The 27,363-nt window shown below is 44.3% G+C and overlaps 6 protein-coding genes across 8 annotated transcripts; 3 read left to right on the plus strand and 3 right to left on the minus strand.

Annotated features, from left to right (window-relative positions):
* Positions 1-839: 839 nt before the first annotated feature.
* Positions 840-1,873, minus strand: LOC9638621. The gene is made up of 5 exons (XM_024662394.1): positions 1,766-1,873; positions 1,653-1,691; positions 1,478-1,531; positions 1,293-1,409; positions 840-1,230 (listed from the first exon to the last, which is right to left on the minus strand). Exons 1-5 carry the CDS (start codon positions 1,854-1,856, stop codon positions 1,070-1,072), a joined length of 462 nt encoding a protein of 153 aa, XP_024518162.1. The 5' UTR covers positions 1,857-1,873; the 3' UTR covers positions 840-1,069.
* Positions 1,874-1,997: 124 nt separating this feature from the next.
* Positions 1,998-8,405, plus strand: LOC9638622 (DNA-directed RNA polymerase II subunit 1). The gene is made up of 13 exons (XM_024662312.1): positions 1,998-2,132; positions 2,207-2,470; positions 2,525-2,827; positions 2,877-3,035; positions 3,107-3,268; positions 3,315-3,535; positions 3,590-3,731; positions 3,781-4,116; positions 4,171-4,457; positions 4,509-4,767; positions 4,821-7,963; positions 8,041-8,114; positions 8,171-8,405. The coding sequence occupies exons 1-12, from the start codon at positions 2,049-2,051 to the stop codon at positions 8,078-8,080; spliced, it is 5,400 nt and encodes a 1,799-aa protein (XP_024518080.1). The 5' UTR covers positions 1,998-2,048; the 3' UTR covers positions 8,081-8,114; positions 8,171-8,405.
* LOC9638073 (bifunctional diterpene synthase, chloroplastic-like) lies at positions 8,404-11,882 on the minus strand. 2 transcript variants are annotated; one of them, XM_024662314.1, is made up of 14 exons: positions 11,864-11,882; positions 11,646-11,790; positions 11,112-11,594; positions 10,873-11,053; positions 10,599-10,819; positions 10,425-10,545; positions 10,253-10,365; positions 9,978-10,201; positions 9,812-9,924; positions 9,647-9,745; positions 9,353-9,583; positions 9,146-9,296; positions 8,844-9,089; positions 8,404-8,738 (listed from the first exon to the last, which is right to left on the minus strand). In XM_024662314.1, exons 2-14 carry the CDS (start codon positions 11,749-11,751, stop codon positions 8,421-8,423), a joined length of 2,607 nt encoding a protein of 868 aa, XP_024518082.1. In that variant the 5' UTR covers positions 11,752-11,790; positions 11,864-11,882; the 3' UTR covers positions 8,404-8,420. The 2 variants fall into 2 exon arrangements, with proteins under 2 accessions (XP_024518082.1, XP_024518083.1); XM_024662315.1 differs by lacking the exons at positions 8,404-8,738; positions 11,864-11,882 and having other exon boundaries at positions 8,848-8,891; positions 8,948-9,089; positions 11,646-11,829.
* Positions 11,883-15,334: 3,452 nt separating this feature from the next.
* On the plus strand, positions 15,335-17,049 carry LOC9638624 (pectin acetylesterase 8). Its single transcript, XM_002988473.2, has 10 exons — positions 15,335-15,469; positions 15,525-15,598; positions 15,643-15,784; positions 15,849-15,952; positions 15,999-16,085; positions 16,139-16,260; positions 16,318-16,432; positions 16,484-16,655; positions 16,705-16,829; positions 16,882-17,049. The coding sequence occupies exons 1-10, from the start codon at positions 15,352-15,354 to the stop codon at positions 17,002-17,004; spliced, it is 1,182 nt and encodes a 393-aa protein (XP_002988519.2). The 5' UTR covers positions 15,335-15,351; the 3' UTR covers positions 17,005-17,049.
* Positions 17,050-17,137: 88 nt separating this feature from the next.
* On the minus strand, positions 17,138-21,789 carry LOC9638074 (protein TONSOKU). 2 transcript variants are annotated; one of them, XM_024662423.1, is made up of 18 exons: positions 21,460-21,789; positions 20,543-21,307; positions 20,294-20,470; positions 20,133-20,224; positions 19,979-20,086; positions 19,439-19,919; positions 19,235-19,373; positions 19,067-19,180; positions 18,923-19,014; positions 18,738-18,861; positions 18,575-18,681; positions 18,416-18,527; positions 18,260-18,364; positions 18,148-18,214; positions 17,954-18,080; positions 17,730-17,903; positions 17,559-17,676; positions 17,138-17,502 (listed from the first exon to the last, which is right to left on the minus strand). In XM_024662423.1, exons 1-18 carry the CDS (start codon positions 21,760-21,762, stop codon positions 17,174-17,176), a joined length of 3,534 nt encoding a protein of 1,177 aa, XP_024518191.1. In that variant the 5' UTR covers positions 21,763-21,789; the 3' UTR covers positions 17,138-17,173. The 2 variants fall into 2 exon arrangements, with proteins under 2 accessions (XP_024518191.1, XP_024518189.1); XM_024662421.1 differs by having other exon boundaries at positions 18,738-18,864.
* Positions 21,790-21,885: 96 nt separating this feature from the next.
* LOC9638625 (NHP2-like protein 1) lies at positions 21,886-22,678 on the plus strand. The gene is made up of 4 exons (XM_002988474.2): positions 21,886-22,042; positions 22,094-22,197; positions 22,258-22,389; positions 22,447-22,678. Exons 1-4 carry the CDS (start codon positions 21,922-21,924, stop codon positions 22,471-22,473), a joined length of 384 nt encoding a protein of 127 aa, XP_002988520.1. The 5' UTR covers positions 21,886-21,921; the 3' UTR covers positions 22,474-22,678.
* The last annotated feature ends 4,685 nt before the right edge of the window (positions 22,679-27,363 follow it).

Raw genomic sequence — 27,363 nt, forward strand, 5'->3', positions numbered from 1 at the left:
TAAAAGTGAAGAACTTTGTGTGGTGACACTTCAACGAAAAACCATGAGGGGCCAGCTGCATTTACATATAAGTGACACTTTTTTGTTAAGAAAACCTCTGGGACGTGAACCCGGAATACTTGTTTACATCGTAGACAAGACTGATCAAAGGCAGGAAAAATAGCAAGGAAGCTATTTCCTCCAATATAATATTAAACACTAATAATATTAAAATTAATCACATAACTGATAATAATTAGGGGAGGAATAATCTCGACAACCAAGGCCATCGCGAATCAATCCATATCTAATCAAACTGCACTCTTACAGAAGCAAAATCTTAGGAATCAAAGTAATCTTCCCTAAGGTCGGATCTTCTTGCAAGTAAGAAACACACAGCCCGCAAAGAAGGCTTTTAAGCCGAGTAAACTGGCCACACTCCTCATCTGTGTCAACGCATTAATCACATTTTCCTAATCCCCACTTTGCAGTTTTGGTTGACAACATTCCCCAGGAAACCATATATAAACAGCAGTACCCAAACACTTTAAATTCCTCTTCGTTGCTTACGAGCTGCATGGATGTATCAAGCTAGCCATATGCCACAAAGCTTCCAAGATCAGCATCACGACCTTGGCCCAGAACTGTCTGTGAATGTGAGTGTCAACGTAAATCTCAGCTTGTCGGTTCACTCTTGTTGTTGTGAGACGATGGTGGAGACCATGGACAGCCAGCCACCTTAATCTGGATTTTTTCACATTGGCTCGAATATAAGATGTTTTGGTCCTAAATGAAACATGTAAAAAGAATATTTGATCATAATACAAGTTAACCTTCAATGTTCTTTTGCTATATGTCAATAATAATAATGTGGAAAAATAAATGAGTAAAAAACCAAAATAGCACAGCAAATTATTTCTCATTGTTTTCTCATTCTCTCCTCTCTTTCTCAACAGGGGTAGTCTCGGTGTATGTTTCGGAATAATACCCAGAGAGAATGTGCTCTCCTTCACTTTTGATCCTTGCAAGCAAGTTGGGAACTAGGAACCTTGTATATCTTCAAGCCAAAGAAGGAAAAGAATTTGCTTACTTACAACTGGCGATTTCGAGCTCTTTCTTCTTCTACAAGGGCTCGTTCCTTGTCGACAGCCAGTTCCCTGAATCGTCTCTTTGTAGCAGTGGAGGATTCCCACTTGTTTTCGGGGTGAAAAGGCGAGAACTTGTATCGTCTATCAGCCATGAGAAGACCACCTGAGCAACACACCAAAGAACTCTCAGACTTGAGCAAAGAAGAAGCGAGCACGCGGACTTACCAATCACTGCTAGATTGACGAAAAAGAAACCGGCGAAAACTCCCTTGAGGCCGAATTTGCTGTTCTCGAGTCTGGCAAAGTCGAGAGGTCTTGGAGGAGCTGGAGCTCGCCTACGTACTGCAACATAGAAGAACTAGCAGCAATTAGCTAGAACTTTTCTCTTTGTCCATCTCTTTTCTTCATACCACTGACGCTCGCAGCTAGTTGTGCTGCTCGTTCCTCCAAGGCCATGGAAGGGCCTTCACAGAAAAAAAATATTCAAACAAAGAGTATGCAAGCTATGAGGAGAGATCACAGGGAAAGGAGAAGCAATGCTTGAGAAGAAGTGAAAAAGCAATGGGAATCAAGGTCATCGCTTACCGGAGAGATCAGCCACTCGCTTCTCCAAGGCGCTGGGACCTTGACGAAAAACCGTGAGCAAAACGATCGATCTGGAGTAATGCAGGCATTGATTCGGCAAAAATTTCGATTACCTGGAGGATGCCCTGGCGCTGGAGCAGTATCTGGCGCTGCCGCTGGAGTAGCATCTTGCGCTGCCGCTGGAGCAGCAGTGCTCTCCACCATTTTCGACGAGAAGAGAATAGGGCTTTTGTTAGGGCTCCAGAAAGAGTTTAGAGAATATGCTGTGTCGTGGAATTGGATATTCTAAGGGCATTGTATAAATTTTATTTTTGCACACGAAATTACACTCTTCAAGCCCTAGGGGTTTGCAGCGCCTAGGGTTTGATCAAGCGCCTAGCGCCCAGCGCCATCGTCATGGATCTCCGGTTCCCTTACTCTCCGGCGGAGCTGGCGCGGGTCAAGCGCGTCCAGTTTGGGCTGATGAGCCCTGACGAAATTGTATGGATTCTCCTCGCCTTTGTAAAAGGGGGGAAAATTTCTGAGACTAATCCGTGCTTGTGGTGTTCTTGCAGCGGCAAATGTCCGTCTGTAAGATCGAGTCGAGCGAGACTTACGACAGGGGTAAGCCAAAATCTGGCGGCCTCAGCGACCCGAGACTGGGAACGATTGACCGACAAACCAAGTGTGAGACTTGTGGCGGGAGTATGGCTGAGTGTCCTGGGCATTTTGGGCATTTAGAGCTTGCCAAGCCCATGTTTCACATCGGATTCCTCAAGACAGTACTGGCCCTCCTCCGCTGTGTGTGCTACAACTGCTCGCATATCCTAGCACTCGAGGTTTGTCGCGAAACGCTGCTACTTTGCTTTATCTTTGGTTTGGTGTGTTGACAGAACGATCACAAGTTCAAGCTCGCGAAAAAGGCGAAGAATCCCAAGCAGAGGCTCAAAAAGGTCTTAGAGTGCTGTAAGAACAAGCAGAAATGCGAGGGAAACAACAACGATATGGATGGCGAACAAGATGATCAAGAGGGCGAGCAGAAAGGCCACGGAGGTTGTGGAGCTCAGCAGCCGAAAATCACCATTGACGGGATGAAGATTATTGCCGAGTTCAAGGTTCCAAAAAAGAAAGGCGACGACCAGGATCAGTATTTGCCAGAGCCTGTCGAAAGAAAACAGCAACTTACTGCTGAAAGGGTGGGACACTTCTTTGTTAAGTGATGGTTCCAACGTTCTATTCGTGCAGGTTCTGGGTATACTAAAGAGGATAAGTGACGAGGAATGCCGCATACTCGGTCTTGATCCTCAGTTTGCTCGTCCAGACTGGATGATTTTACAAGTTTTGCCCATTCCACCTCCACCCGTGAGGCCTTCTGTGATGATGGACAGCTCGGCCCGCAGTGAAGTAAGTTTACTTTTTTCTTGTTCAAGTTTACGTTTCTTACATTCCGTTTCTGCTGTTTTGTTCTTTTTTAGGACGACTTAACTCACCAACTTGCCATGATAATTCGGCACAATAACAACCTGAAGCGGCAGGAGCAGAATGGTGCGCCGACACATATTATCAATGAGTTCACCCAGCTCTTGCAATTTCATATTGCGACATATTTCGATAATGATCTTCCTGGCCAGCCAAGGGTACATGAAATGTTTGGCTTGCTTGTTACTTAATCAGAATGTGCAGGCAACACAACGCTCTGGTAGACCCATCAAATCCATCTGCCAACGCCTAAAGGCTAAAGAGGGACGGATTCGTGGGAACCTGATGGGCAAGCGTGTTGATTTTTCTGCTCGAACAGTTATCACCCCGGATCCGAATATCAATATTGACGAGCTAGGAGTGCCATGGAGTATTGCGTTGAACTTGACTTATCCAGAAACTGTGACTCCATATAACCTCGAACGGTGAGCAATTCTTTCATTGTGTTTATCTCTGAACTTTTTCCTTTTATGAACCAGATTGAAAGAGCTGGTGGAATATGGGCCGCATCCACCCCCTGGTAAAACAGGTGCAAAGTATATCATTAGAGAAGATGGTCAGCGTCTGGATCTAAGGTATCTCAAAAAGAGCAGTGATCGGCACTTGGAACTTGGCTACAAGGTAATGGATTTTTTGTCGCTGCAGTCTCTTATTTTTCTTGTTAATGTAGGTTGAGAGACACTTATGCGACGGCGATTTTGTGCTCTTTAACCGGCAGCCAAGTCTGCATAAAATGTCAATCATGGGACACCGAATACGGATAATGCCTTACTCGACGTTTCGGCTTAATCTCTCCGTGACGAGTCCATACAATGCTGATTTTGATGGGGACGAGATGAACATGCATGTGCCTCAGTCTTTCGAAACCAGGGCTGAGGTCTCAGAGCTCATGATCGTTCCCAAGTGTATAGTGTCTCCGCAGTCGAACAGACCCGTTATTGGAATCGTCCAGGACACACTTCTTGGGTGTCGAAAAGTAACCAAGAGGGATACTTTTATTGAAAAGGTAATTTTGTTGTCTTGCTGTCTGAAGCCTGGCATTGATATCTTCTGTCTGCAGGACGTTTTCATGAACATCCTGATGTGGTGGGAAGATTTTGATGGGAAAGTGCCGACTCCAGCAATTGTCAAACCAAGGCCAATATGGACTGGAAAGCAGATTTTTAGTCTGATTATTCCCAAGCAAATCAATATGGTGCGAACTGCTGCCTGGCATAATGACAGTGAAACGGGCGATAATTCTCCTGGTGACACGATGGTGCGCATCGAGAAGGGCGAACTCCTGACTGGCACACTCTGTAAAAAGACATTAGGAACATCGTCTGGGAGTTTGATTCACGTCATATGGTAAGCCTTTCTTTCTGTCTCGGAGTTTCACGTTAACTTTATACTTTTCAGGGAGGAAGTCGGGCCTGATGCTGCTCGCAAATTTTTGGGTCATACACAGTGGCTTGTCAATTATTGGTTGCTGCAACACGGTTTCAGCATTGGTATTGGAGACACAATTGCTGACTCTGCAACCATGGAGAAGATTAATGACACTATCTTTAAGGCCAAGAACGAAGTGAAAGACCTGATTAAAATCGCGCAAGAGAAGCAGCTAGAGTCTCAGCCCGGTCGAACAATGATGGAGTCTTTTGAAAACAGAGTCAATCAGGTGAATTTTCCCCTCCTTTTTTATTCTTCTCGTACTAACTTATAATTATGCAGGTCCTTAACAGAGCTCGTGATGAAGCCGGAAGCAGTGCTCAGAAAAGCTTGTCTGAGAGCAACAACGTAAAAGCTATGGTGACCGCTGGATCGAAGGGCTCGTTCATCAACATATCCCAGATGATTGCTTGTGTGGGACAGCAGAACGTTGAAGGGAAACGAATTCCGTTCGGTTTCATCGACAGAACGCTCCCGCACTTTACAAAGGATGACTACGGCCCCGAGAGTAGGGGGTTCGTCGAAAATTCTTATCTACGGGGTCTCACACCGCAGGAGTTCTACTTTCACGCCATGGGAGGTCGAGAGGGTCTTATCGATACAGCAGTGAAGACTTCGGAGACAGGTTACATCCAAAGACGTCTAGTGAAGGCAATGGAAGACGTGATGGTGAAATACGATGGCACAGTTCGGAATTCGCTGGGGGACGTTATACAGTTCTTATACGGAGAAGATGGCATGGACGCGGTTTGGATTGAATCACAGCATCTCGACTCCATCAAAATGAAGAAGAAGAATTTTGATATGACTTATAAGTTCGAGGTGGATAACGAGAACTGGAATCCGGACTACATGGCCAGCGACTGTGCAGAAGATATTAAGACCATCCAGGAGATTCGCAACGTGTTTGATGCCGAGGTCCAGAAGCTTGAAGCCGATCGCAAGCAACTCGGTCTGGAGATTGCGACTTCTGGGGAGCCGCACTGGCCCTTGCCGGTCAATCTGAAGCGTCTCATTTGGAACGCGCAGAAGATTTTCAAGATTGAAATGAAGAAGCCATCGGACATGCATCCTATGGAGATTGTGGAGGCAGTGGACAAGCTGCAGGAGAAGCTACTGGTGGTGCCTGGTGACGACCCGATCAGTATCGAAGCTCAGAAGAATGCCACCTTGTTCTTCAACTGTCTACTTCGTAGCACGTTCGCCAGCAAGCGTGTTCTCAAGGAGTACAGGTTGACGAAGGAGGCCTTTGAGTGGGTCATTGGAGAGATCGAGACGCGGTTCTTGCAGTCACTGGTGGCACCCGGGGAGATGATCGGGTGCGTGGCTGCTCAATCCATCGGCGAGCCGGCTACACAGATGACGCTGAATACTTTCCACTATGCTGGTGTCAGTGCGAAGAACGTCACTCTCGGTGTTCCCCGGCTGAGGGAGATTATTAACGTGGCCAAGAAGATCAAGACGCCGTCGCTGTATGTTCACTTGAAGCCTGAAGTAAGCAAGGAGAAGGAGAGGGCCAAGAATGTGCAGTGCGCGCTCGAGTACACGACGCTGAGAAGTGTCACGCAGGCGACGGAGATTTGGTATGATCCAGATCCGATGAGCACCATCATTGAGGAGGACGTGGAGTTTGTCAAGTCTTACTACGAGATGCCAGACGAAGATGTCACTCCGGACAAGATCTCTCCCTGGCTACTGCGTATCGAGCTCAATCGCGAGATGATGGTTGACAAGAAACTCAGCATGGCAGACATCGCCGAGAAGATCAACCTCGAGTTTGTGGACGACTTGACGTGCATCTTCAACGACGACAACGCAGAGAAGCTGATCCTGCGGGTCCGGATCATGAATGACGACGTCAGCAAGGGTGGCGAAGTAGACCAGTCGGACGACGACGTCTTCCTGAAGAAGATCGAGAGCAACATGCTCACGGAGATGGCGTTGCGAGGGATCCCTGACATCCACAAGGTGTTTATCAGGGAGCACAAAAGGCAGAGGTTTGACGAGCATGAGGGCTTCAAGACCGAGACCGAGTGGATGCTCGACACCGAGGGCGTCAACATGCTGGCTGTTATGTGCAACGAAGACGTGGACGCGACGAGGACGGTCAGCAACCATCTGATCGAAGTCATTGAGGTGCTGGGCATCGAGGCCGTCAGGCAAGCTCTCCTCAAGGAGCTCAGGGAAGTCATATCCTTCGACGGCTCCTACGTCAACTACAGGCACCTGGCCATCCTGTGCGACGTCATGACTTACCGGGGCCACCTCATGGCGATCACTCGCCACGGTATCAACCGCAACGACACGGGCCCGATGATGCGCTGCTCGTTCGAAGAGACGGTGGACATCCTCCTAGATGCGGCGGTGTTTGCCGAGGCGGACCATCTCAGGGGCGTCACCGAAAACATCATGCTCGGGCAGCTAGCTCCCATCGGGACGGGCGACTTCGGGCTGCTGCTCAACGACAAGATGCTGGAGCACGCGATCGAGCTGCAGCTCCCGAGCTACATGGAGACGGCCGACTTTGGCCTGGGGGGCGTGACTGGAACTCCGCACCACGAAGGGATGATGTCCCCGAGCTATCTGCTGAGTCCCAACTTGCGAGCCTCGCCGATCACGGACGCACAGTTTTCGCCGTATGTTGGTGGCATCACATTCTCTCCGGGAGCTTACAGCCCGCTTTCGCCAGCGTACAGCCCTGCGGGGTACAGCCCGGCTTCTCCAAACTACAGCCCCTCGTCGCCGACTTACAGTCCATCATCGCCAGCTTACAGTCCGGCCTCTCCGGCGTACAGCCCGAGCTCTCCAGGCTACAGCCCGGCATCGCCCGCGTACTCTCCAACGAGTCCATCTTACAGTCCGACGTCGCCGAGCTACAGTCCCACTTCACCGTCCTACTCTCCAACCTCTCCATCGTACTCTCCAACTTCGCCGTCTTACTCCCCGACCTCTCCATCGTACTCTCCAACCTCGCCATCTTACTCTCCGACGTCTCCTTCCTATTCTCCCACTTCGCCATCTTATTCTCCCACTTCTCCGTCCTACAGTCCCACTTCTCCCTCGTACTCTCCCACCTCGCCGTCCTACAGCCCGACGTCTCCCTCGTACTCCCCAACCTCGCCATCCTACTCTCCCACTTCGCCTTCTTACAGTCCGACGTCTCCGAGCTATAGCCCGACGTCCCCGAGCTACAGCCCGACCTCTCCGAGCTACAGCCCGACGTCTCCGTCTTACAGCCCGACGTCACCGGCTTACAGCCCGACTTCTCCGTCTTACAGCCCGACGTCGCCTTCTTACAGCCCGACTTCTCCTTCCTACAGCCCGACTTCGCCTGCTTATAGTCCGACGTCGCCGGCATACAGTCCCTCGTCTCACACTTACAGTCCCAGCAGTCTCAAGTATAGCTCCGCGAGCCCAAGCTACAGGTAAGTTACAAGGATTCTTTTTCTTTTCTTCTCTCGATCTTTTTCTTTGTTAATGGTTTTTCTTGTGCTTGTTCCAGCCCGACCTCGCCCTCCTCGACGTACTCGCCTACGAGATGAGACGAAGGAATGTAAGAGTTTTTTTATATGAGAGGTTTGTGAGGTTTTGCTCGCGTTTGGTTTGGTTTGACGGATGAGTTGTTCCAGCAGAGGCGATGGATGATTAACACACAAGTTTACTGAAGCTGTCCACAACCTGTAGAGCAGCCAGAAAATAAGAAGTTGGAAGAGAATGTAACTATTGTAGCTTATGACAGTTTTATTTATGATACGCATTGGAGGTCGTCCTTGGTGCTGCTAGGGAGCATGCGCGATTTAGAGAGAGAATGCATGACTCTAAGTAAGATGGAATTTTTCTCTCTTGAGTGAAATGCTTTTAAATCCACTTCGCTTGATCTTATTATTGATTTGATATTCTATAAGTTTCTAAAGAAACTTCAATCATGTCTTGAAGTTCTTTGTCTGGGTTTTTAAAAAGATCTACTTGCCTTACTTCGTTGTAGGTGATTAACATCATTCGCACTATCTCAAAGTTAAACCTTTTGATGTTTTTAGGTAGATCTTTCTGATGACTGATGAAGTAGCTTTCATTGAGTTCCTTTTTGGCTTTATTAAGCAAGCTTTGCAAATATATTATCGCATCTGCTTCAGTTGCACCCGGATGATCTTTCATATAACAAGAAACTCCTTGTGCTTGTTGTCCAAGTTTCATCTCAATCTAAAACGCAAAAATAAAAGGATTTTAGTGCTTAAAAATACTATTCTCAGAGAGACACACACATACACACACACACACAGACAGAGAGAGAGAGAGAGAGCAAACCTTATATGTTTTCATATCATTGGAAAGCCTAGAGATGATACGATCAAGCTTGAGAGGTTTGCTATCATAAATAGTATTTAATAACTCTTCTGTTAAAAGCTCACCACAAAAGAATATGCCCATAAGTACGTGGACCCAACTTGAGACACTAATTTCAGCATTTGCCATGTACTCCTCAAAAGTTGGAATATACCCTTGAATTTTCCAACGAGCATCAGCAATGATAGATTTTATGACTTTTATGCACTATGAAGATTACTGTAAATAACACGAAATAGAAAAAACTGATTTAAAATACTTACAATTCCTAATAAGTATTTGTAAATGAACTCTGGAGATAAATTCTGATGTATTTTGGAAGCTGCCTCAGTCATGACAAGAACAATAGTATAAAATTCTTGAAAGAGAATCTTATATTCTAGAGAAAGTTCTTGTGACATAGAGATATCCCACCTGGAAGAACAAAAGAGCAAGCATTACTATAACTTGTAGAAGTTTATATATACAACCTTTCAATCGCATTTTCGAGATGATCAAGCTCTTTAATGTTGGTTGTGTAGTCCAAAAGATCATCAAATAATGTGTTTATGCAAAAAGTCTTTGTAAAAAAAACTCTCAACTGGCCAAATTCTTCCTCATGGAAAGTTGAACAAATAAGATAGTGAATATAGGGGATCATGTTGATCTTAGCTTTCAGTCTAGTAGATGGGACATTTTCAAAACCTGATGAATGCCACCAGCTAAAAAATTAAAAACACACTAAGTTAGAACATTAGAAGACTAAGAAATGTTTGTTTGCCTACTTGACCAATTCTATCATCTCAGAAGGTTGATATGATTGACACTGTTGAGCATATCGATTTGCAAGCTCTAAAAGTACTTTGTTATTCACTAGAGGCAACCTTTAACAAAAGAGAGGTAAGAGAAAGTTATAGGATTTTAGAAGTTTAACTATGAATGTCACTTACCGGTAAATAGTTTTAGCAATCCAAGGATCATCCACACCATAGTGCTTAATATAGGCATTATTGTAGATTCTTGGCAAGCTGTCATGAAATGGATTTGCTAGCTCAAATGCCACCTGTAGAGACAACAAACACATTAGAGTTTCCCAGCTATTCATGAATCTCAGACCTCTCCCATGAGGTTCTTCTTCATTGCCCATTTATCCATGTGAGAGCTCTCAACATTAAGCAGATAACCATGGGAGTACTTGAAAGTCTTTGTAAGAATCTCTTCATTCGGGAAATCAATCTGGGAAGCCCGATGCAAGTTGAGCATTTCAGAGACCCCATGAGAGACTTCACCAATAAAGCAGCAAAACTTGTCTCCAGGCAGCCAGAACTGGTTGAATGCATCTGTACGTAGTTCAAACTCATAGATTAATCCACTACAAAAACTATTTATACCTGAAGATACATTATACCCATGCATCCGAAGGATACGGAATGCCATTGCTGTGTCGTCGATGTCCTTGACTAGGCACGTAGATCCCCATCCAATTCCTTCGTTTGTCCAAGAGCTGGTGCAACCACCATTTAAAGAAGAGCTGCATAAGTATTAAAAGTTCAAAGGCTGTACCTATACACGTAGTTGAGGACAGCCTTGATCTCATCTCTGAAGAAGACGTCAATGCCCAGGCGCTCAATAGTGTCGACCACCCATAAACTTTCGAAAAGATCGATGGGGTAATGACACGGAACTGCGAAGTACAGCCGATTAGCACAAAGGATTTGAAGAAGATAGCTAGTTTACCAGCATAATTTTGATCTTTCATAGCTTTTTGCAAGTATTGCAACGACTTCCTGTCCTTGGTCTTCAAGTAAACACATGCTGTTGACGAGGGCGAGCTCAAAAAGGATCCATCTCTGGACTGAAGCTTAAGGATCTTTTGCCAGTCCATCTCAAGGCCTTGAAGGCCCTCCAAGGAGTATAGCAACGTCGTGGGAGCCGAATGAAGCCTATCTAAGGGAATCCTGGATGAACACCAAACGTTTTCAAAGCAGATATTACGCACATAAAAACTCACTTGGCCAATTTCTTCTTGGTGGAAATCTCTAGCAACCTTGTGAACTCTGTGTCATACGGAAGATCAAGGCCCAGCTGCTTTGCTTCTTTGAGCATCATTGGGAACGTCACCTCGAAACCTGACAAGAGATCTCCATCGTCTTGCTTCAGCTTAATCATGTTCTCACGCAAAAACTTCGTGCCTGTGAAGAATTAAAAAGAGTCCAAGGTGTAAACAGAGCAAAAGAACGAGAAGCACACCTTGCGTAATGCAGCTGTGCCCGATGTCCCAGAGCTTGAGCGTGACCAGGCAGGAGAGCGTGGATAACACTCTGTCATAGAGTTGCAAGTGACGATCATAACCCCATGATCCATCCGAAAGTTGACTGCTGATGATCCACTCCAAGGCCTCCGGAAACTCGGGAAGAGAGGAGTCGGATTCAGACCCGATTCGAGCCACCCAGGCGGTATCATAAGCCGAAGGACTGATTTCCCCCTTGCCACTCGCGAGTTTCATGAGCCATCCCTTTACTTCCGCGACAAGCAGTGACGTTTCTCTGTGATCAAGCTCCTGGACGTGATCGGCAGGGACGTGGAGAATGCCTTGGTATGGCTGTTGCTTCTTTTTCTGGTTCTCCTGTAGGAAGAAATCTCCACTCAAGCTTGTGCTTCGACTTACTGGAGCCTCAGCTGGCTTCTTGTTATCAAAGCTCAATGAACAGCAGCTAATTCTAGTTGCGGGAGCTGCATTAACAGGCCAGTGTTAGTGCGAAACTTGACAAATTCTCGATTTACTTAAGCTTCCTTTCCGCGCCTGTGCGTTGCTCTTGATGATACCTCTGCTGGACTTGAGGCTTGCACTGATGCCAGTGTGTTTAACGCTGAACAAAACCGATGCCATTGCAGAATCTTGCCTCCCTGCCTTGAAATTTGACACGATCTGGAGCACGCATATCAATGTCACGATTAAGGAAGAATCTATCAAGACATATGAAGTAAGCAAGGGTTTTTACCTTTATTGTAGTAGTTAGGCATTTACTAGGGATTATGCTTGATCTAGGAATTGAGTTTTTCATGTTGATCTTGCTTATCTAAACTTTAATGGGTTACTTCTCTATTTGGAGGCTCTTGACATATGGGGTATTTATGTTCAGTGTTTGACTTTAAAGGCATTTATATTAGCAGTAGCGCCTAGCACCTTTCTTCAAGCCAAGGTAAATTCTAATAGTTGGTATCTATTTTTTAGTCTTTCTTGTGGCTAGGAGCTTAACACACACTGTTACAGCACAAACATTTGTACTGCTATAAAATATACTTTATTGTTGATATTTGAGACTTGCTGGCCAAATGTGGGAGCTTATGAAACTTCTTTGATGCTAGAGATAGTTTAGAGGATATAACTGAGCCTTTTAGGTGGAGCACCTTGAGATATGACCGAAATATGGAATTCGAGGATATATTTTGGCTTGGAGTGGTAGAGATGGTAAAGATACCATGATCATGTATTAAATTTTAATTCTTTATTGTGTTTCTTGTCTTTTGCTCTCCAAGAGGGACTACAAACACTTGAAAACACCCTCCTTTGTCCACAAGCTGGTGGTTGAGCTGTCATACCTTCTAAGCATTTGAGGTGGGTGACTTCTGCTTTTGACCACAGAGATACACGCTCAGGCAGAGAGCCATGACATATTTGGGCCATTTCCATGACAGTGTATCAACTCGCCCTTCCTGCATCATCCCGGATAAACAAGGTTTTCCATGTATCGGACCATAGGCCACCACTAGAGGCAGTAGAGCCTGTCACCTGTTCTTCTTGGAGAGCGACAGCTTCTTTTCCCGGATCAGGTAGTAGGTCGATGTCCGCAGGCACAGGACTATCCCACGTTATGTGACACATGGGAGGATCTTGGCCAGCTTTTCGAATGGACTCCAGATATGGCGCCTAGGGGTACGGAAGTCTTTTTCCCCTTCCAGCTCAGCTATCTTGAGCATGATGGAACACGGCAAATTAGAGCAATCTACACAAACACGATTTGTCGTGTAGAAACACTCTCCTTTGTCCACAAGCTGGTGGTGCAACGTTTGGAATCAGAAATCGAGTAACAGAAACTTAAACGACAAACATTTTCGAAGTATAAACTAACAAAGGAAGAACTTGCTCCGTCTAGGCCCAGGGTGAAGGGCGCCAAAATCTTCCAAATGTTTTTGACAGACCATGTCGAAGTCCAAAGACAGAAACCTTGTTTCTTGGAGGGCTACGCTCACAGTTTTTGCCAAGAATGAGAATTTTCCAAGGAGATGAATGCACGAGAGGCATGTAATCTTCTGGAATGCGATTTCGGCTTACGTCCAAGTCGCGAAAATGGATGAAGTGCAATTCTCATCATCTCGCCCTCGCGGAATACGAGCGCCAGGAATTGAGAGAATGCCCCGTTGGACCTGGAGCCTGGTAAGCATACGCCCAGCACAGATCCGCAAGCATACACTTAACTCCCTCAAATCCCATGAAGTCCATGGGTAGGAAAGTTGGGCTCAAATGTCCTTTTAAGCGTTTGACGGGCAGCGATGCCAGGATCGATTTAATTTATTAACACTAAACAATTAGTTTGCCATTTCATACTTTTTGGATCACACAAAGGAGAGTTTACCATCCCATCTTTTGACAGTGCTTGTCTTTCACGTTATAGCAGTCAATAAAGATCGCCACAACCTTTTTGTTCGCGCTGAAATCTTACTCCAACATAAATTACTCCATCATGATCTGGTCGGGTCTGAATGGCAGGAACGTCCATCAAGAAATCAACAACAAAAACTTGCTTTCCATGCTGCTCATGATTTCGTTTTGCTCTTTGCATGCACTCCGCCAGCTGCTCCCGTCTACAATTCACCAAAAGCTCAAACCCCTTGGTTCCATCTTTGACGAGTGTATCTAACCGTTTTTGAGATGGCTTTGACGCATCAATCTTCTCTTTCACTTCTGGAAGGACAAGAAAATCACGCATTGGATAAGCATGCACTAGAACAGCTTTGAGTCGGCACATGAAAGCAAACTGAAGAGCGTATTCAGCCTGGTTCTGACACTCCTCCATGGTCTGAAGAACTTGCATGATAACCCACTTCCCATTAACAACACCCTGCACAGGTGGATCCTCAACCTCCTCACTCGTGATCACACATTGCTTGAGCAATTCGGTAAGCAACAAGGGAGAAGAGATCCCCAACGAGTCACCGGATCCTGCCTCTTCACCGCCAAGACGCCTTCAGCTAGCAAGTCCTGCACGCTCTCCAGTTCTTGGTAGGGCTTCTCCACTGCTTGTACAAATCCCATGACCCGCTCATACCCCTCCTTGCTTCTTGCCTGCGTATTGAAACTGTCCATGATTCGCCAGTACGTAGCTTTGTCGAAAATGTAAGTCCTGAGTTCATACGAACGAACGCTCTGCCGCCAATCCTTGATCGTGAACAGCTCCATCCGGAGCATGAAAGCCAAGCAGACCCCGACCAGTCCTTTATGCCCCGAGGTCAGCTCAAACACTGACGCAGCTATTTCCTTGACGTCCTTGACTGCGCCACCATAGTCTTCATTTGCTTGTTCCAGGAGTGAAACGATGTCGTCCAGATCAAAACCTGACGCTCGAACGTAGTAATCGTGTGGTAAGGGCGATAGCCTCCTCGGCTCCTCGATCAGACTCTTTCTTCCGTATCTTCCGTCCAGGAGATCTCGCACAGTCTCCACTCATATCAGAATGCACGACTTGAGGTTGTACAGATCCTTCCTCTGCTTCACATCACGAAGGGTGGCGAAGAAAACATCCAGGCAGTGTTGCAGCACCAAAGTACTTCGGCGATACGAGACGCATGAAACGAATCAAAGTATCAAACATGGTGGACGTGCTTCAACTGGGATTCGCGTCCGCCAGGCCACCCAAGCGAACCGGGTACACTAAACCACTGTCCATCATCTGGCGCATAACAGCCATAGCGGCAGTTGTCTTGCCGCTTTGCCTCGGCCCCAGCAACGCGCAGTACTTGCCGGCTTCCAGATCACTCCTAAGCCCGGCGTGGATCTCTCCAGGCTCCACAAAGTAATTGGATTCGGGTGTCACAGCGAGGCCAACCCCAAACCCCCGCCTGTAGCACATCGGGGACGCTCTTGCTCTTGGTCGAAAACTTACGCGATGGCTGAATGCATCCAGAAGGACAGGGCGTAGCGTACAGGCAACTCATAGGCGCTCGCCTTCTTCAGCACTGCAGTATTTACAAAGCCAGCACGCCAGAGCTTGGACAAATCCTCTTCCGTGAAGGCCGAGAGCTCCTGTTGATCGAGACCGCCTTGGAGCAGCGCCTCCTTCACCACACTGCACTGAGGAGCCGCCTGGATCATTTTCTTCGATCCATAGCTGCAAGCGCACAGGTGAATGCGTCCTACCATCTCCATCGCCATTAAGCCTTCGCGTTGGAAATTAGGGTTGATATTACTTGTCCAAATTTTTTAAAGGCAATGGCGAAGCTGTGGATCGCACTAATGTTCTTGCTCATTTCATTTCCATTGCAAGAATCATCAGCGCAGGAAATCGTCAACATAACGATCTTGCACAATGCTGTCAAAGAGGGCGCAGGTATTATAATGTTTTTCTATGGTACAAGGATTTTTCTACAAATCTTTCTATCCAGTGTGTCTCGATGGAAGCCCACCAGCGTATTACTTGCGGAGAAGAAATTCCCCAAATTGGCTCCTGTTCTTGCGGGTATTTTATGATTATACAAAGAACTTGTTTCCAATTTTCCATAGGGTGGAGGTGTGTGCTATGGCGACAGCAAAGAAAGGTCCTGCTTGAGCCGCAGCACATCAGAACTTGGATCATCGCAACAGATGAGTGAGCAAATCAGCCTAAACTTTGGTATTTTGAGCATTTCTAAGAAGAACAATCCAGGTCTTTTTTCTTCTTTTTCTTTTGGTAGTGTAAGGAAAAAACTAACTAGCTTAGAAGCTTGCAGATTTCTGGAACTGGAATCATGTAGAAATCACTTATTGTGATGGTGGAAGCTACCTTGGAGATGTTGAGAAACCTGTCCAAGTTTTTGATACTGAGACAAACAAAGTAAACAGTATTTGGAAAGTATTTGTACTATCATTTGGTATTGCAGACCCGCTATCTTTACTACAGAGGGCGAAAGATATGGAATTACACCATCAGAAACCTTCTGCAGAAAGGCATGAAACATGCAAACCAGGTAAGGTAAAAGATAATATTTTTTGTAACTATAATTTTATTTTATTTTTTTAGGTTCTTCTATCTGGCTGTTCAGTAGGGGCTACTGCCACAGCAGTTTATTGCAACGATTTCAAACAGTTATTACCTCATGCAACAGTAAAATGCTTAATGGATGGTGGGCTTTTTGTGAACCTGTAAGTTATTATAGTGTATATACTATAATCGTAATTAAAGGTTTAATTTTATTACAGGCCTGATATTACAGGAAACTACTCGTTGCAATCCATTTTTGACATAACAGTGAGGGAACACAATATTACATTGGGCATTGAAAGAAATTATGTTCCAACAAATGCAGCATATAAGGTAAATATTCAATGTTTTATTATTTTTATTATGAAAGACATTCTATTTCAGCAACTCTTTCCTCCATATATTTTGCCATCTATTAAGCAACCCATGTTTCTTCTTAATTCTGCATATGATACTTGGCAGATTAGAAACACATTACTATACCCAACTGCGGAATGGAGACCATGTGTCTTAAATTCATCTTCTTGCCATCCCAGGCAGCTCCAAATCTTACAAGGTACAAAAGATATAAACAACACTCATATTCACAGTTTATGTTTTTTCAGGCTTTAGATCAAGTTTCCTAACAAATATTTCACCTGCTTTTGAGAAAGAAAAATGGGGTTTCTTCATCAATTCATGTTTTCACCATTGTCAAGGTGACGTTTCCACAGTTCGAGTAAATAACCAGGTAGAATCAATATTTGCTTTTGGAGGTTTTACTATCTAGTTTGTATTGGCAGACAATTCTGGAAGCAATTGGAAATTGGATGTACGAAAGACAAAAGAAAGTCATCCTAGTGGATTTTCTTTCATGGCCAAATAATCCAACTTGTGTAACATATTTTGAAGATACTTGGCTTTAAGAGACAAATATATTTTTATAAAATTTCAAAACCATTTAGAAAATATTACACGTATAGATATGTTTGCATGGTTTATGCATGGAACCATACTAAAGTTTCCTAATCTTTTCTAAACTCAAAAGTGTTATGGCGGTGCTGGTGTTCTGGAATTTTATAACCGGGGCTTAATTTATATACAACATTGGCGGGAATAACAGCAAACAAATCCCTCTACACTAAAGTGGACGATCTCGTTCTTGACATGTTTTTTCGTTGTTGATCTCGAGTCCGACCATCCACTGTAGAGTTTTACCACTGCGGCTGGAGTAACAAACTCTATGCTGCTAAGATCCAAGCATTTCAATCCCGCAGCCAATGACAACGCCTTGGATAATTGCTGGACGACTCCATCCTCTACCTCTCCTTCGTCTTCACTGTCTGCAACAATCTCAGTGCTGGAAACTTTGCTTGCATCACGGCAATTGCCAGCCAGTCTCAATTCCGCAAGGAAACTGTTACCTGCGAAAGCCATAACACGAAGATTAGATATCTGAACTTTCTCTCCAGGGTCGTACCTCGCAAAGATTTCAAGAGGCTTACGACACCATTTTGAGACAAGCCACAGTCGCTCAAGTCTAGCTTTCGCAGCACACAATTTGGCTTCTTGATTTCCTCCACAATTAATTGGACAGACTAGAAAAGCGAGAACATTAGATCACGATTGTGCTGACATGTTGATTACTTACCTGCGAGCTCAAATGGTTTCCAGCTAAACTCAAAGTCGCCAGTGCTGGACTGGTGACGAGATGCCTGTACAGACGATCACCAACCTCGGGTAATATTTTACAGCCGGTCACGTCTACTGTGGAGAGGTCTGACGAGTTCTCACTGATGGCATTACCAATTCTCTCCCAAAATTCCTGCAAAAGCCATACAAGTTACTCCAAAGCACCAAAAAGGTGCGACTCACAGGTCTCATTTCAAGCTGCCTCATTAAGAGCTGGGACAAGGTACTCGTTTCCTGGATTAAGTGAACAATGCCTTCCACTCCCGTGGGGCCACATACCTGTAACCCGGATATATCCAAGGCCTCGAAACTATATCGGACAAAACCGACCAAAATCATTTCGAAAACCATCGAAAGTATTTCATTTTTTTTGTTACCTTGGAAGTGTTGCCAACTTCTTTAATAAAGCTGTAAGAGCATACCCAGCTATCGGGTTGTTTTTCCCTGAAGAAGCAAGTCAGCATTTTACTACAGATTCAACATACTTGCCAATTGATAGCCTTTGCAAGCATGATCCTGATTGCAGCGCATTCGTGAGTTTCTGGCAAGTCAGAGTGGTCAGGCCGCACTCTTCCACTTTCAGCGTGTGCAATCCTGGTTCAAACTCAGGTTACTCCATACAATAAAAGCGAAGTAAAGACTCACTAGGTGCGTGTTCTAGTATTCGAGCCAAGTCATGTCCCACACCATCTGTAAGCAAGTTTCCGGATAGAATGATCACTTCTAGGCGCCGCAAGGTGATGGAACATTTGGAAATCTGCTTGGACAACCGCAAATATAAAGAAACGTATGCGAAAGTCTAACCTCAGAAAGTGAATTTGCGACCAGGTTGTTGTCGTGCAAGTCGAGCAACAAACCAGTGTCTGAGTTTTTCGTATCGCCTAGAATTTTCTGAAGACCCGTCAACCTTCCTGAAATCAAAAGCTTAAGGATTTTGGTAGATGCGAAAGTAGTAAAAAATACTTACCCAATTGATTGTGAGCAAGTTTTATGGAGAACAGTGAGCCAATATCGTCTAACGCCAGGAGCAAAGGCCAGATAGATACGTCGTCAAGGTCACAGTCGCATGCGTCTACTTCGCCAATTTTAATCTGCTGTACAACAAAATGTTTCTTAACTTAAAAGAAACATTAAGACAATAAAAAAAAAAACCTTAAGCTTGCTCTGGAGCTCCAGACTTGGCTTGAATTTATGTTTCTTACACGCTAAATCATATCGTTCGACCAACGGGACCGGTATCCATCCTAAAGCCAACATAAAACTGTAAAGAAAACCAACGGAAGTAAATGACCACACCTGTTATAGACACTGCCACCTCGTGTGAATCAACTTTAGCCAGGTCTTTGTAAATGTTACCAGAAGGTAGTATGGCACCTCCTATGGATAACTCCCTCAAAATGGGATGAGGACCTACGAGGAAAGCCATGATAAGTTTCTCGCAGAAAAAGCAGTAATATCAAGCACCTTCTGGCTTTGCAGACTTGTAGAGACGTAAAACTTCCTCCAAAAACGCTTCTACAGTTATGAACTCTGGATGCTGAGAAGAGGACAAGCATTTGAGATTCACATGAAGAACATGCCCGTCTACATTGACATGAACCACCTGAGATCAAATGGATAGAAGAAGATTAGTGTCCAAGCCATAGCAGAAATACAAAAGAAGCTTACGTTGGAGTCGCCATGAAGGTTAGAAACATTGTCGACGTCCATCCGCACGGCTCTATCGGCGCTCGCATCCCAGCTCTCATTCGGAGTGAGAGGTGGAGGTGTTCTAGCTCTATCGGCGCTAGCACCCGAGCTCTCATTCGGATTACAAGGTGGAGGCGTTCTAGCAGCATTACTTGGAAGAAAATCACCGTTTTCCGAGGTGGATCGTACTTCCGATGTGGAAGGCACTCCTATTACTTCCGGTGATCCAGGGGTAGCCTGGAAACCAGATTCTCCAGCTCTGCTGGCACTTTCTTGCTCTTCTGTGTCATCATCAGATAGCACGATCCGGTGGCGTTTCCGAGAATTTACCGGTGGGACTTTTTTCGCTTCTTGGTGCTCAGAATCGCTGTCCGTTTCTAAGCAAACTAGCTCATCTTCAGCAGCAGAATGGCCTGGCCTGATCAGGAATTTTACTTTCGTAATCTTGGACTCCACTTCTCTGCATGAGAAAAGAAAAATTAAACGTCATTGGAGCACTATTATAAATAGTTAGTCCACCTTGCTCGGTCGAAGTCCTCAAAGCGAATATTATAAGCATACTGCATGTTTTCCAGCGCGCTCTTCTGCTGCTCCAGCATCTCTGTTTCTCCTTCAGACACCGCCAATCTATGTCCAAAAGTAAAACTCAAATGACATAGAAACCGTTCCTTACTCGTATGCTTCCTCGTAAGCCTTAAGAGCAGCTTCCCATTCGCCATTAGCGTCCAGAGCATTACCATAGTTGTTCTTAGCAATGGACTGGCCCTGCAAGTGAAAACATGTCAAGAAACTACAAGTACATCTGCCATTTTGATTTCTTTTCCTCAAACTTACTTCCAAGTTCTTCGATCTTTTGGATATCTGAAAGCTTTTCAAGTGCCACTTTTTGGCCTTCTCGAACGATCGCAGATGATAGTATGCTTGTGCCACCATTCCAAAGGCGTCACCTATTTTTCCAGAGTCTCCAAGCCGCTTTGCCGCCCGCTTTTGCTGTTTCGTCAGCTTAAGAAACTGCAAGCATACACTCTCTTTCTCGGTCAAGTCTCACAAGTAAAGAAAAGAAATAAATTAGCACTGACTTACCATGTCCCAATTGCACACAGTTTCCGCCTGGCTCACGAGCTTGCCAAGTAGAATGTACTCTTTCTTGACGTTTCTTTTGTCTCGTTGTAATTTTTGAAGTTTAAGCAGCCCCTTAGATAACTCCTGCATAATCTCTTCCGCGTCTTTCACCACCTGGATATTTTCTCTCACGTTTGCAGCGAGAGCGTCTTCATCCTGCAGCTTCCCCACAATCGTAAGGGCGCGTTTGTAAATCTTCATCGCGTCCTCATAGTTCTGCGTCTTGAACGAAAGGTCTCCCAAGTTTATCAGCCCCTTAACTTCGCCTTGCAAGTTCCCAACCACCTTGCAAATCATGATATCGAGCTGCATGTGTTCCTTGGCGTACTGCCAGTTCCTTCGCTCGGTATAGAGCCTGCCAAGGTTGTGATGGATCCTGGATCGAACCTCGTTGTTCGGAGCAACTTCTTCATCGTCGCAAATCTTCAGAGCGTGGTACAAGTACTTCTCAGCCTCTCTGTGGTCGTCGAATACCATCTTCATGAGTCCCAGATTGTTATGGGCGTCGGCGAGCATGCAGCCAGCGTTCCCTTCCTGTGGCATCTGCGCTACCAGATTCAATGCAGTTGTGAAAAACTCTTGGCATTTCTTGATGATGGTCGAGAAAGGAATTCCAGTATCGTCGTCTCTCTCGAAGAGATCGAGGTAGCTCCGACCAAGCTGTGTGCTTGCTCGCTGCTGCTCGAGTACATCACCAGTCTCTTTGGCTAGCTGGTAGTGTCTCTCCTGTTAGGATGGAGAAAGGGAACGATCAGCAGAGAAGAGGAGAAAAAAGATGGCTGAATGAAACTACAAAGAAAAGAATGATTTTTCTCAGAAAAAGGAAGAGGGCATCGAGAGAAAAGAGGTTCTCTTTTCCTTGGGGGTGAGAGGAGTACCTGATAGACGAGAGCTTCTTTGTAGTCTTGCATTCTGCTGTAGATTTCTCCCATGGATTGGCAAGATGGCATCAATCCAGCAGGAGACATGCTCCCAGAAGCCTTTCGACCTGACGCGATCTCATAATCCAGGCGAAACCACTTGAGCGCCTCCACATACTCGCCCCGATCTTTGAACACATGCCCAATCTGGTTTGCCCATCGCGACTCCTCTTCCCTGTCGCCGATCTGCTTGGCTTCCCTGTAGCTTGCCTTCATCGATTCCACGTTGCCACATTGCCCGCCGCTCTTGCGCCTCGCCATCGCTCTCGCTCATGGATTGGCAGAAGACCCTAAAGCTCAACAATTCTCCTAGGGTTTTGGGTCAGAATGGCGGGAAAATTTGAAATTTCGTGTTTATTGGGTAGCGCTGGCTTAGGGTTTTAGGGCAGAGCAGAGTTTTAGGGTTCTTGAGCGGCGGCGATGGGGTCTGAGGTGAATCCAAAGGCGTACCCTCTGGCGGATGCGCAGCTCACCAATACTATCCTGGAAGTCGTCAATCAGGCAGCGAACTACCGGCAGCTCAAGAAGGGCGCGAATGAGGGTAAGATTTCTTCGCGAGCGTTTCTTTTGGTCTCAAACTCGATTCTTGCAGCGACCAAGACGCTGAATCGCGGCATGGCGGAGTTTATAATCATGGCCGCGGACACGGAGCCGCTGGAAATCCTCTTGCATTTGCCCCTTTTGGCCGAAGACAAGGTGAGAGTTTAGCGCTTTGCTTTTTCCTTTCGATTCTCACTTCTCTTTCGATGGGTGTAGAATGTTCCCTATGTGTTCGTACCGTCGAAGCAAGCGCTGGGGCGAGCTTGCGGCGTTTCGAGGTCCGTGATTGCAGCCTCGGTGACGTCCAACGAAGGCAGCCAGCTCAAGAGCCAGATCGAGCAGCTCAAGGCAAGTTTCTAGATCTCTTGGATGTTTCTTTCAGTTCTCATGGGATTTTTCTTGCAGGGACTGATCGAGAAGCTGCTGATCTGATGACTATAGCGAAGAGAAGAAGAGAAGGAATCTAGTTTTTCTTGGATACTGATGAGATGGTCAAGGGACAAGGATGGTGGTACCGTGTGACTTGTCTATCATTGAAGTTCCAGGCAATGTTAATATTTCTTCAAATCTAAAAGTCATGGAGTGCATTTTAATTTTCTACCTTACGACATTATTGTGAAAACATGCTTTACTAGAACGATGTTTTTTCCTTTTTCTCCTTAGGAGCTTCGTTTTACAAAGATTTGAGACTAATGTTTGCTCTTCATTTATTGTCCACTTTTGCTGATTGTTCAGGGCACCTTCAAAACTAGCGTGATTTGTGGTGAGCATGAGATTGTCTTGTCTGGGATCTTGTGGACCTTATCACTCTAGATGAGCAATATTTGCTCTTTTACTGCTGCAGATTCTTCCTCAAGTTCCCACTCTAATTCCATGGTGAAATCACTCTCCTTATCTACTGTTGTCCTTAGTTTGTTGCTCCAGCTCCATGGTAACATCATTTTGCTCCTCGCCCAAATTGGATTGAGTGCCCTGGATCAGCATGTGGTGGAGTGCCGAGCAATCACAGACGTGTGGGCAAAGTAGGTGCTGCTGTTGCAAGAAGGCCATGAGCTCCTCCACGCTCCCAAATGTAACAAAAGGCTGCTGTGATGCACTGGGTAGTTTTTGAGGTGGTGGATGTACTTGATTAGCATGCATTTATCTCTTCTTACTACCAGATAGATGAAAATAATTTATTAAGGGCGATGAGAATGTACCACAACCCTTGGATTAGATTTATATTTAAAAGTGCTATGTATGGTTGCTTATATCTGAAGGTTTCATATTTGTCTCATCAAATCAAAGATCCTTTTATGGTCGTTGGTTGAGGAAAGCTTAAAGGTATTTTACTCCTTTGTTTTGTTGATTTAAATCTTATACTTATAACAAAATAACATAAGTAATTATGTTGTAATATTAAAACTATTCAAGCTTAGCAATAGTTTGAGAGAATCAAATATATATAAAAAATACCTTTTGTATTTTTTTTATTTTCCATATGAAATTTTTTTATATTAGAATAAAAATAATGGAATAAAAAGCTAATACATTGAGATCGTCTATAAATAATAAGTCCTATCCAATAGTTTATTAATTTAATTTAAAATTAAATTTAAAATTTTTATGTTTGTGTATAAGTTTATACTTTTTTATTTATTTTTTAAAAATGTATTTTCAATCACCTATGAATGGGGAGATAATGGACCAGGGAAAAACTTAGAGGAGCAAGATATTAATAATATTATAAATGGATTCATAGACTTATAAGAGATATTGATTATTATAGATATTATTCTACAACATATCAAGATTTAACTCTAATAGAAACTTCACGAGGAATTATTTGTGCTAGGATAAAACGATTTGAGCATCAATCGAATACTTGTGGAACAGGTAAGGTAACTAATACAGTGATTAAAGGAATAAACTTGATGCAACGCTTAAACCCATTAGTTCAAAATAATCATGAAGCAATGGTTTTAAATCGTGCAAGCTCAGCTAAAATCACATCAATAAATTATCAAATACAATATTCTATGGCAGTATGGTGGTCACAACCACTATATATATATAATATAAGAAGTCAAAATTCAAAAGACTGTGATATTGCAAGTAATACACTTGAAAGTGGTAGTCAACTTTTATACAAGGGAGATTTCTTAATATCTCCAAATGGAAAGAATATTTTATTATTAGAATCTAAATGCAATTTAGTATTATATTCAGAAAGAAATAAAATTTGGGATACTCCAATAAATATTAATTATAATAATTGTTATCTAAAAGTTCAAAATGATGGTAACCTTGTCATATATTCATATAAAAAAGAGGTTATATGGGCAAATAATTTTTATTGCCGTTATCAACCAAATTGCCTATTATTTACATATTATACTTTGCAAAATGATTGTAATTTTATTGCTTATAAAGTTGAATCACCAAACAATATTTGGTGGTCTTCAAAAACAGCAAATCACAAATTATGTAAGTAAAATTAAAGATATATATGTATGTATATATACATAGATATAACTTAGACTGAATTTAAAGAATTTAGCTTATATAGGATATTCTAAGAATATCCGTTTCAAAGATATTTTTATGAGCTAAAGACCATTTTGCAAATCTATTATATTATGGATTTTTTAGAAATCATACTGCTAGAAATCTACTCTCGCAATATCTCACCGTATATGCATTCTTTGCTTTTTTGGATTTTGACACGTAGTATTCAAGTATTCATAAATTTCATAAAAATCTAGTTCAAACAAATATTCTAATACGAATATACTATGATAAAATCTGATTGAGTTATAAACGACTCTGCGACTTCGTGAAATGGTGCAAGCGTGAACCTCATGCAAATGCACGATCCAACCAGTGAGTCTCTTCTCCTCTCAGCATTTGCCTGTAATGGGCAAATCTTTGAGGCATTCTATTTTAACTTAAACTTCTGTGAAAAGCTTTTTTGTGAAGGCTTTAATACGGAATGATGATTCTGAGACTTTAGACCACTCAATCCTTAACACTCAACTGGATAAGACGCTATCATGTCTTGGAACCACGTAGTTGAAGTTCCTAGTTCATATAAAAAGAATGTCACTAGCCCGGTCAGTGCAAATCGTTGTGGGCAATGTTGAAAGCAGCAGTCGATTATCTGGTGGATCATATTTCCTGCTGATCCATATAGAGTTTACAACAAGGGCAAAATCTATCAACAGCATTCCAGGTTCGTGTAAACTTGCTTTACCAAAAGTAACTCTTGTGTTCTTTTTTCTTTTTGTTTTTGTGCGTGCTAGCACAAACTCGTGCTGGGTGGAGCAGCAAGAGCAAGCTGAAATTCAGCTGGGAAAAAGATGTGGATTCCTGAGAGATGAGGAGAGGTGAAGTTTTCAGTGACTTTTTCTTGTCAATGGGGTTTTAATTTATCCTCTATAAACCATAGAGTCCAATTTCAACCTGCTCAAAACCGGGAAAGAGCTCTTCAAGATTTTTAGGGGGGGTGGGACGAGGGGGACAAAGTAGAACTGGTACTCAAGGCTGTGACGTCCAATCTCCAAGCTTCCGAAGTTCTTGGTGTTGAACTCTGTCGACTTGGGGAGGTACACGTACTTTTGTTCCTAAACATGTGCTGCCAAATCCATATTGGTGGTTTTCACATCCATTCTTCTTCTCCAGCCTTGCTTCTTCTTCTAAAAAACGGCCACAGCTCCTTCTCTTTCACTATCTTCCCTTCCTCGCCTCGTTTGATCAGTGTGTCCAGGTGGGCCGCGAGTGAGACAATCAATCTGGACCAAACCTTTGAGATAGTTGCTCGAGCCGAGGGGTCTGTGTCCTCGAACAACCTGGCGCAGCGAGCCTTCCATATCTCTGCTAGTGTGCATCCCTGAAGCACATCGATGAGCTCCTGGTGGAGATGCTTAATGTGTGTCCAAGTTTGGTTGAGTTGATCAAAGTGTGGGGCCTCATTGTGTCTCCACTTCCATACATCAGGATTCTTTGTTTTTCCTTGGATGAAGCTACCCCAAAGCACTAATTCATATATGATTGCAACTCCTCCAATTGACATTCGTTTGAGTACCGCTGCTGCACCTTCCCATATATCATGTGCTGCCGGACATTCCCATAAGATGTGTCACTGTGTTTCTGTGGTGCCACAGGTCTTGCAGGCTGTGTTCGGGAGATGTATGGCCACCAGAGAGGGAAGACATTCTTGTTGGGCCAGCCACATGAAGTAGCAGTTCTTAATTGACTAGCGCCCCTTCCAGATCTTGTTGATGCAGTGTGAGTGGTTCCTAGAGTGGATCTATTGGGCCTTTGCTTTCCGGATGAGGGAGGATCGAATCAGCACCCTGATCAATTTTCAGCCCAGCTTGGTCTCATACTGGAAAAAGTCCTTGCACATGGTTCCTCTCCAATGCCACTCTACAGGATCCCACTTGAGTTCATCCAGGGTTTATTGGCAGAACCAGTAGAGGCGAGCATATTGTTTTTCTAGGATTAATGGATCAATGTTAGCAGTTTTTTTCTCCATTTGAATCACTCTGATCAGTTTAGCTCTACTCAAATGACTTTTTCTTGTGAGTGTGACCTTTTGGTCTGGCTTAAACCAAAACTAATCTATTGTTTATTCAAACCTTTATATAGAGTTTAGAAACTTTTTTCAAATGTAAAAGTCATGGAGTGCATTTTTATTTTCTCAACTTCATTTTTACATTATGGCTTCACTAAAATGAATTTTTTCTTTTTTTTTCTCTCTTTAGGAGCGGGACGAATGTTTTTTCTTCATTTATCATCCATTTTTGCTGATATTGGCATACAAGAGTTTGGGGGTTTGGTTTCTAAGATAGAACACAATGTTGTTGACACTGGTAATCGCAGCAGAGAGTTCTGGATCTAGTGTGGGACCGTCAGTTTCCGCGAGTGGCTCTGGTGTTGAAGCGGCAGCTTCAGTAGGATCTAGTAGTTCGTCAGCTAGCGTCATCATCAACTTCGCCAGCTTTAACGGGATCATCACCATCAACACCGGCTTCTGGAGAATCCACACTAGCGTCGTCGATGCCTGGATCGTCTACTCCAACGCCATCCGCTTCGACTAGATCAAGCACGCCAGGCCAAACTTCGAGCTCATCCCCGCAGACTGGATCAAGCTCAGCTCTACCTGGCACTGGAACTGGATATGGCACGAGCTACTTGGGTAGAGACGTCGGCTCACCTGCGAGTTCTTATGTCTTTGGCGCTCCATCAGATGCACCACCAAGCTCTCAAACGCCTTCTCCATCGCCATCACCAGCAAATGCAAATCCTTAGCAAATTCTCTCTCCTCCTTGTCGCAATCTG

This window comes from Selaginella moellendorffii, unplaced genomic scaffold (assembly GCF_000143415.4).
Source record: "Selaginella moellendorffii unplaced genomic scaffold, v1.0 SELMOscaffold_89, whole genome shotgun sequence".
In the NCBI taxonomy this organism is placed as follows: domain Eukaryota; kingdom Viridiplantae; phylum Streptophyta; class Lycopodiopsida; order Selaginellales; family Selaginellaceae; genus Selaginella; species Selaginella moellendorffii.

What these genes read in the sequence shown, in the direction of transcription:
- LOC9638074 (XM_024662421.1), bottom strand. Translation starts at nt 21,762, where the DNA reads ATGGCGAGGCGCAAGAGCGGCGGGCAATGTGGCAACGTGGAATCGATG. An exon ending in TCGCAAATTCACTTTCTGAG is followed by an intron (nt 18,528 to 18,574) that starts GTTAGACTTTCG and finishes TTGTCCAAGCAG; the next exon opens with ATTTCCAAATGTTCCATCAC. An exon ending in AAGTTGGCAACACTTCCAAG is followed by an intron (nt 18,081 to 18,147) that starts GTAACAAAAAAA and finishes TGTCCGATATAG; the next exon opens with TTTCGAGGCCTTGGATATAT.
- LOC9638621 (XM_024662394.1), bottom strand. Translation starts at nt 1,856, where the DNA reads ATGGTGGAGAGCACTGCTGCTCCAGCGGCAGCGCAAGATGCTACTCCA. An exon ending in AGCGCCAGGGCATCCTCCAG is followed by an intron (nt 1,692 to 1,765) that starts GTAATCGAAATT and finishes TTTTTCGTCAAG; the next exon opens with GTCCCAGCGCCTTGGAGAAG. An exon ending in ACTAGCTGCGAGCGTCAGTG is followed by an intron (nt 1,410 to 1,477) that starts GTATGAAGAAAA and finishes TCTATGTTGCAG; the next exon opens with TACGTAGGCGAGCTCCAGCT.
- LOC9638625 (XM_002988474.2), top strand. Translation starts at nt 21,922, where the DNA reads ATGGGGTCTGAGGTGAATCCAAAGGCGTACCCTCTGGCGGATGCGCAG. An exon ending in CAAGAAGGGCGCGAATGAGG is followed by an intron (nt 22,043 to 22,093) that starts GTAAGATTTCTT and finishes CGATTCTTGCAG; the next exon opens with CGACCAAGACGCTGAATCGC. An exon ending in CCCTTTTGGCCGAAGACAAG is followed by an intron (nt 22,198 to 22,257) that starts GTGAGAGTTTAG and finishes CGATGGGTGTAG; the next exon opens with AATGTTCCCTATGTGTTCGT.
- LOC9638073 (XM_024662314.1), bottom strand. Translation starts at nt 11,751, where the DNA reads ATGGCATCGGTTTTGTTCAGCGTTAAACACACTGGCATCAGTGCAAGC. An exon ending in GCACAGCTGCATTACGCAAG is followed by an intron (nt 11,054 to 11,111) that starts GTGTGCTTCTCG and finishes AATTCTTCACAG; the next exon opens with GCACGAAGTTTTTGCGTGAG. An exon ending in ACAAATACTTATTAGGAATT is followed by an intron (nt 9,090 to 9,145) that starts GTAAGTATTTTA and finishes TAATCTTCATAG; the next exon opens with TGCATAAAAGTCATAAAATC.
- LOC9638624 (XM_002988473.2), top strand. Translation starts at nt 15,352, where the DNA reads ATGGCGAAGCTGTGGATCGCACTAATGTTCTTGCTCATTTCATTTCCA. An exon ending in TTCTAAGAAGAACAATCCAG is followed by an intron (nt 15,785 to 15,848) that starts GTCTTTTTTCTT and finishes AGAAGCTTGCAG; the next exon opens with ATTTCTGGAACTGGAATCAT. An exon ending in GGTGGGCTTTTTGTGAACCT is followed by an intron (nt 16,261 to 16,317) that starts GTAAGTTATTAT and finishes ATTTTATTACAG; the next exon opens with GCCTGATATTACAGGAAACT.
- LOC9638622 (XM_024662312.1), top strand. Translation starts at nt 2,049, where the DNA reads ATGGATCTCCGGTTCCCTTACTCTCCGGCGGAGCTGGCGCGGGTCAAG. An exon ending in AGTTTGATTCACGTCATATG is followed by an intron (nt 4,458 to 4,508) that starts GTAAGCCTTTCT and finishes TATACTTTTCAG; the next exon opens with GGAGGAAGTCGGGCCTGATG. An exon ending in TTGAAAACAGAGTCAATCAG is followed by an intron (nt 4,768 to 4,820) that starts GTGAATTTTCCC and finishes ATAATTATGCAG; the next exon opens with GTCCTTAACAGAGCTCGTGA.